Below are 7,444 nucleotides of genomic sequence, written 5' to 3'. Positions count from 1 at the left end.
TGTATTACTGGAAGTGAAACACTCATGGGAAATCAGTAATACGAGAAGAAAATTAGGCAACTCTCAAAAGGACTCACTTCCAAATGTCTTGAGTCAAACCACCCATTATCCGGTTTATTTTCTTAAAGATAGGATTTAAGGAAGATTTTAAGCGCTGAAGTATTAAATTAGTGGTTAAAACTACACCCACTTTTGCTCAATCCTGGATTGAATCCTACATGCTGTGTTTCAGAATTGTGTCTTAGTTAAGACACAAGAGCAGGCACCTAGCTATGGGAAACTCTGAACCTCAATTAAAAATAAAAAATCTCAACTCATGATTCTTGACTGCTATAGGAAAGAGTTCTATTATAAAGTCATCTGGCCTTCTGTTAGGATTTTGTGGGCCAGATCATCTGCTCCAGAAGACCTCTCAATTTCTCAAATACCTGTCTCACAGTATTCCAGCATGTGAATATAAATAGCAATACAAATTCTGAAGTGTCTATATGTTAAATAAATCGATCAGTTTCTCCTAAAACCTACAGACTGGCGTTCTGGTGAAGAGCCCTCTGATTCTCCAAGGGTTTTTTTTTCTTTATGTGAGACTTCACCTTGTGCTTTCCATCGCCTGTAGGATCAAGCAGGCAGACACTCATAAAGTCTCCTCATCTTCTCCTCAGTAGCCCTTACGGTAGTTCTGCTATTCCATGGTGTTTTCCCAGTAACTATTTAGCAAGGAAAAGAAACCAAACCAAACAACAACAAAAAAACCCCGCAACTGACTACGTGTATCTCATTAAATAAACTGTTTAATTAGTGGAGTCACTTAAGCAGGGCGCCATTGCGCTTTAATCTGGTTGTGAAACAGTTCTGAGCAGCAGTGTGGGCTGTAAGCTGTGGAACAAGTAAAGCGTAAACAGACCACACTGTTTACCAGCCTGTGTGAAGACAACAGCATTTGATTTAACAAAAAAAAAATGCTGTAAACACCAGTCAATCTTTCCATCACTACAGATACTTTAAAAAGTTACACAACTTCTCTGGACAAATTACTTTATGAAAAATAGGAACTAGAAAGAAAATATAACCTCACATTATCTCAGAGGCAACAGCGCATAAAACCAAACAACAGGCTACTGGATGAATCTTAAAAGTGTGTGGAAAAATACCTATGCAGTTCCTTAAACAGGTTTCTGAGTTTTAGTTCTCAGGAAGTAAAGACGTTTGAAATGGAGGAAAGCCTCATCCAAGCCCTTTCCATATTAATGTTCCCTCTTCAAGGTAAGGTCTAAGATTTTTGGCTTTCGAAACTAAGGATTTTACGTGATACGTAACACAGTGAAACTGGAGTTTATTGAGTATTCCTTTCTGTCAACAACAAGTCTGATAAAAATCGTAATGACAACAACTACTTCATGTTACATAATTTCTTTGGTCTATAAAATATTTTAATCTCTAGAAGAGTAACCAAATACAAGCCCAAGTTTCACCAAGCTGCACGTAAGCAACAATCTGTCTCTCCAGCATTCTGCGCTTCATCTGATTCAAGAGTGACTTAGCTAAAAAACAGGTTGGGGTGGGAAGGAAGCTGAGCCTGCACCCCTGACCCCAGCAGGAATACGTACTGCACCAGGCAGCCTGAGCAAAGGACCATGAGGAGATCGTCCCTGTAAAGCACCACTGGGTATTGCTAGTTACCAGATACACACTGGGTTCGAGCTTTAACCAACTTAGAGCAGTTGTGAAAAATGAGAAAGATGAGCAGTCTTTTAAAAAATGAACCAAAACGCTGCTAAAGCAACATTGGAACTTTTTGAAGAAGGAAAATACGGCTTTGCGTGCAAAATAACACGGTGGATTTGGCGAGTTCTCAAAGTTTTTGTAATCATGGTATATTCCTATAAAGTCAACGTCTAGGATAGTGTAAGCCATAATAAAAACGACCAATTTTCATCATTCTAAATCAAGGGTTCACGTGGTTCTTACGGTGTCAGGGCTTGCCACATTGCTTCAGTTTGTTGTTTCGCTGCAGCTTCTGGGGAATAGTCAAGACTATTTCCGTTCCACATGCCGATGCCCCTTAAACCTCGATTCTTCACGTACGCTGCTTTCAGAGCGATGCTGCGAGGGTCGTCGTACCACACTTGGTGGAAGTGACCAAGAGAATCCTAGAAAAAACAGTTAAAACACTAGTGTCAGTATCTACCTAAACGTGATACGTTAAAGTTCATTTGAGTTTTGGTTCCATTTTTCTGTTGAATGCAGAGAAAAGCACAATTAAAGACGGAGATATACAAGCTATTGTAGATTTACATAGCGATACTTTCCTGATTTACAAATTATTTTTCACACAGGACAATTAAAAATTTTAAGTCAAATACGTGGCTATTTTTTTACTTGAAGAAGCTAAGTTATAAAACAGGGACACATTTTAACTGAAGTTAGGTGACTTAGCTAATTTGTATTTTAATATTTTTTTTTAATACAGCTAAAATCTCAGAGTATCTATCTAATGTAACAGGTGAATTTAGTTATAGATTAAGTCCTTTTTTTCAGCAATAAACAGTTCTAGAGGAGGCTGTAAAATTTTGTCAAAGTTATGTTGCTTTGGCCTCGTCCTTGCCTACACCACCTTTTAATCATCTAGTCCAAAGCAGTAAGACGAAGCGCATCATACACTGCGTTGTTCATGTCAGCAGAGTCATTCATGGACTCTTTCACTTATGTCTGTCTAGAACCCAAATGCAGAAGAGGAGACGCATGCAAGCCACTGGGTTAGAACAACTTAAGAGCATCTCAGATTCTCTTTTAGTTTAAATCAGTCATCAACTCATCACAGAAAGTGTAACAGTGAAGGGTGGAGCTGTAGGATTTCTTTGCGCCGAAACGTCCTTTCTGACATGATACAACCTCTCGAGGAAACTGCAAAGTAAAGATCTTTATTACTCCTGTAGTCTTCAGTCACTGCATCCCTCTTTCAGACTAGAAATTAAAGATATGGAAATCCAGCCAACCTTTGCTACATGAAAAAAAAGAAGTAGAAAACACTTAGTAGAATTTAATCCTGGAAACTTTATAATCAAGTAACGTTGATGAACATTTACTCCACAACGTGGTGTCTTGTAAAGAGACACTTACCTCGTACTCATAAAATGGAGACTTCTGTACCTCATCCCACAGCACGCCTGAAAGAGAACTGTTCACCTGCTTCATGAGGGCGCTGTAGGGCACCTGACGCCCTGCGGCATCGCTGCAAGGAGCCCCACGGAAAGGTACTTTGGAAAGGGAACAAACATGATCCTGGGGAAAAAAGCAGAAGGCATGAGTTTCATGTTACAGAGATTCATTGAACTCCAAAAGAGCAGTGCAGCCAAGACCAGAGTCACAAATGGCACTGGGGGGGTCTCAAAAATCCCCAGTCTTCAAGTACCTGTGGCAGACATACTATTTGTAGACAGAAGTAAAATAAATCAGTTAAATTTTGTCTACTCTGTAGTAATACAAGATTGGATGGACGTCATTCAATTACACAGTTATCTTTTCCACTTTAATTCACTCTTTCATTTTTCTTAAGCATAACGTTGTTTGAGACTCCACGTTCTATCCAAAAACTGCCGTACTTTAACCCTCATAGGTTTGTTGCACCTAATCTTTACGCTGTGAGCTTAGTGACTGCGTTGAGAAGGCGGATAGAAGCGTTGTAGGGCCTTTGGACATCATCTCTTCTCGTACAGATAACATCTATAGCTCCTTAGTCAAACATGGCACTTGGGTATCGTGGGGTTCAAGTTGCCGAGGGAGAGGTCAAAGGCCTTGTTTGGTAACACACTGCTCATCAGTTACCAGCCAAGCAAAAGTCTCTGTCTGGAGTCCCGGCTTTATGCTCTTCTCCATCAGACCACAGTATTTCCTAAGCCCAAAAGAGGATCACCAAAATCTAGCTGCCTCTTTCCAAGGAAAAAATTAACAGTATGATTGCAAATGTGTAATCTTCACCTTACCTTCGATAGGTTTTGGCAGACATAGTCATAGCCGTACCAGGGGACGCCCATCACAAGCTTCTTAGGATCAATGCCCATAGTAAGGTACTCTTCATATCCTAGTGTTGAAGGAAATAAAAATTAAGGTGTGTTACTGCGTTTTCCCATGCTTTTCCTTCTTACAACCAGAGCCGACATAGGACTTGCACGATCCCCGGACAGAGGCCAAGGTGCAAGCTCTTCCTCACCTCCCACCCGCACGCTCCTGGACGTGCTCTGTTCAGACCCTGGTAACTGCTCGAGCTGCTCACGCTTAAAACCAGCTGCTCCCAGCAGCAGTTCACGAGGATGACAGAAATATTACAGGTTCTTTGCCAGCCCAGGCACACACCGTTGCTTTGGCCGTCGTTTGTCGTTCTAAAAGTGTTCTTCACAATCGTGAGGGCTGGGCAATGGCACGTGAGAACACCCAACTGCTAAAGGTCTACCTGCGGTGTCCTAAGGATCTGAGATACTGTTTTCACATTAGGACGACAGGTATTTGAGCACACTCGAAAAGCCTTCATACAACCAAAAAACTTGTCTAAGACAAGACAATCTTTTCTTTGTCTACTCCTGTGAACAAACGGAAATGTTCTGACTCCTGGGGAGGCGTTTTGTCCTCACCGACTAAAGTCTGCAGGTAAGGAGCATTGGCTTTTGCAATACAGTCTGTCCAGATCTGGCTCTGTTCATCATAAGACATGACAAATAAGAAGTCACAGGCAGCTGCAATCCCCGTGTAGTTGTAGCACCTTTTATCTACGCATGCTGGAGACCAAGCCACATCAAACGTTACCTGAAGGAAAAATGCACAAGTCAGTATCATATATAGCACTCAGGTGCTCTTGTTTTCTCTTTAAAAAAAGGGCTGTTACCTTTCCAAGACAGTATTTCCCAAGCGTTGCACATTAGTGATACTGATGAACTATGGGAGAAGCTGCTCAGCTAGATAATAAACAATGAGCACCCCTCTTGGTGAACTCAAAACACCAAAGAAATCAAAATACAACATGAAACCCATCTGATCAAAAATACGAAGCTTGAAGCAAACCCTTAAAACTTCAGTGATGGGTTTACCAAAACATTGCCAAGCTTTTGCACCGGCAGCCTGTAGTTGCCCTACTTCCTAAGATTCATTAAGCCATACTAATGACTGCCAGCTCACACAAGGCCGTGACACCGTATCTACAAATCTCAGTGAAACCCATCTTCCATTTAAATGCATACAGGTCAAAAAGAGTGACTCTTGTGATTAGCACATCATAGCTAACATTCATCATTAACCATTCGTGAGAATATCGTGCTTTAATCTGCATAATTTTTTTTTCATATTCATATGCCAGACAGCACGCTCAAAACTCCTTGCATTTCGTCAAGTTAAACTTAATGTTTGTATAAAGTGCAGTGTGGTTACCTGTGATCCTGGTATTTCTCTGTGAAAAGCATCGGTAGTTTCTTTAACAAGCTCTGTTAATGCATAATACTCAGGGGAGGTTTCATTAACTTCTTGCTCTATATCTATGTTAATGCCATCCATATACTGGTTTTTTGCAAGGTCCACCTGTTGGGATATCCACGCCGCTCTTTTAGCGGGATCAACCATTTCCTTAAGAGGCACATCACCTAGGCAAGAGGTCTTCAAGAGTTATCACATATTTGCACCACAGCAATAGTAAGGAGGAAAGGTTTGTCTTTGCTAAACCAATAAACATAACCCCAAAATAACAAATCCCCACACCCATACTGGTAAAATACAAAGGAGTGAACTTTTTTTCCCAAGCATAATTTTGAGAACCCACCCCAGAAGAGATTACCAAGCTTCTTTGAGACAGCAGTGTTTAAGTTCCCTTTGGATTTTTTTCTATAATCTCCTTATTTCTGCTTAATATTCTTTTAGCCACTGTAAACTACTTTTCTTGAAATCAATAGACTTTCAGTATTTCCACGGAGCCAGAGGGACTGTGCCTGACTGTTTAGATAAGCATACTTTTATGTTTAACCTTTGTTGCTTTCCACAGAGCCAAAACTTGATTACATCACATAAGCTGTAATGGACTTTGTCTTTCTAATCAGCATTTGTACCTGCACAGAGTTCCCAAGTATTTGTGTTTTAAAACTCAACTACTTCCCAATAGAGAGATTGATTTAAGTGAAAACTACTGAAAACTACTTAAAATCCCTTCCCTTACCCTGTCGTTTGGGTACTGTGCATAACATCCAGAATACAGACCCAAATAAGTATCTTCTACAGGCTTTTCCTTTCCTCCCTTCCTCCCTGTTCCTCCACAGCGGTGATGTTCCCCATTAGGGAACTTCTATTTAGATGTCACTGGAACGGTTTTGTTATTACTGTGGCAGAAGCCACCGCAGGTTTTAATACCCTGCATAACAGCATGTGCAAAATGTCAAGGTATTAGAGTCCTGTGTGCATCATCCTCTTATTAATTAATCCTCTTACTGATTTTATACTCTCTATACGAGTGAGTATGAAATGTCAAGGTCTCACAGCCCTATGTGCGTTATGTTCTTATTCGTGTATCACCGAAATAGCCACATTTTTGCCACGTCACCAACCTTTCAGTACTATCCTGGAGCCTCTAGAGTGAGCATAGCACATGAGCTCGGGATCATATTTTCCAAAAGCTGCCACTGTTGTAATTTTGGACCAGTTGTAGGATTTCCAGGCTTCCTTTCCCACATCGAACACAAAGACCTGGAAAAGGGGTTAAAAAAAAAAAAAAAAAAAAGGCACTTTCATTAGCGCTGAACACTTTCATTAGCTCCGAACACTTCTCAGCAGGACAATTACTGTCCACATGCCTCTTAAATAGGAAGGTAGCTGACTTGTGTCTCTGGAAACCAGCTCGCATGGTGGCTCCTCACCCTCTGCCAGCTCGCACCCCCCCGCCCTGCCCAGGCGGTCTGACCTGCAGCGGGGCCAGCACGCTGCAAACCCCGCAGCTCCCCGCAAACCCCGAAGCTCCCCGCAGCTCTTATTTCCCTGCCAATCGCACGCCCCTCTTTTTTACAAATCTTTTCGATGCAGGCAATTAAAACCAGGCAGGCAATTAAAACCAGGCAGCCTCTCCCGGGCCGCTCTCCCCAGCCCTCGCCCTGCCCCACCGCCGCCGGGCCGGGCTGCGTGGCCCCAAACCGCCGGGGGACCCGCACCTCGAAGCCGCCGGTGCCCGTGACGGGCTGGCAGAGCCGCGGGTCGTGGCAGGGGCAGGCCCCGGCGGCGGGGCGGCCCAGCAGCTGCAGGAGGCCGAGCGGCGGCAGCAGCAGCAGCCGCAGCAGCCACGGCCCGCACGGCCGCCCCATGGCGGGTGCCCGGTTCCTCCTGGCGGCCCGGCCCCGCAGCTCCGCCCCGCGGCCCGCGGAGAGGGGAAGCGCCCCGGGGAGACGTCTTCCCCCCCCCCCCCCCCACCGGGGGCGGGGAG

The 7,444-nt window shown here is 43.3% G+C and overlaps 1 protein-coding gene across 1 annotated transcript; it reads right to left on the bottom strand.

Annotated features, from left to right (window-relative positions):
* Window positions 1–1,848: 1,848 nt before the first annotated feature.
* On the bottom strand, window positions 1,849–7,325 carry CTBS (chitobiase). Its single transcript, XM_086463033.1, has 7 exons — window positions 7,176–7,325; window positions 6,579–6,717; window positions 5,419–5,627; window positions 4,629–4,800; window positions 3,984–4,081; window positions 3,121–3,282; window positions 1,849–2,150 (listed from the first exon to the last, which is right to left on the bottom strand). The coding sequence occupies exons 1-7, from the start codon at window positions 7,323–7,325 to the stop codon at window positions 1,965–1,967; spliced, it is 1,116 nt and encodes a 371-aa protein (XP_086319159.1). The 3' UTR covers window positions 1,849–1,964.
* Window positions 7,326–7,444: the final 119 nt, after the last annotated feature.

The sequence above is a fragment of the Leptosomus discolor genome, chromosome 3 (genome assembly GCF_034619465.1).
Source record: "Leptosomus discolor isolate bLepDis1 chromosome 3, bLepDis1.hap2, whole genome shotgun sequence".
Classification (NCBI taxonomy): Eukaryota; Metazoa; Chordata; class Aves; order Leptosomiformes; family Leptosomidae; genus Leptosomus; species Leptosomus discolor.
The sequence above is the reverse complement of the archived record's forward strand: the minus strand, read 5'-3'. Positions and strand labels throughout refer to the sequence as shown.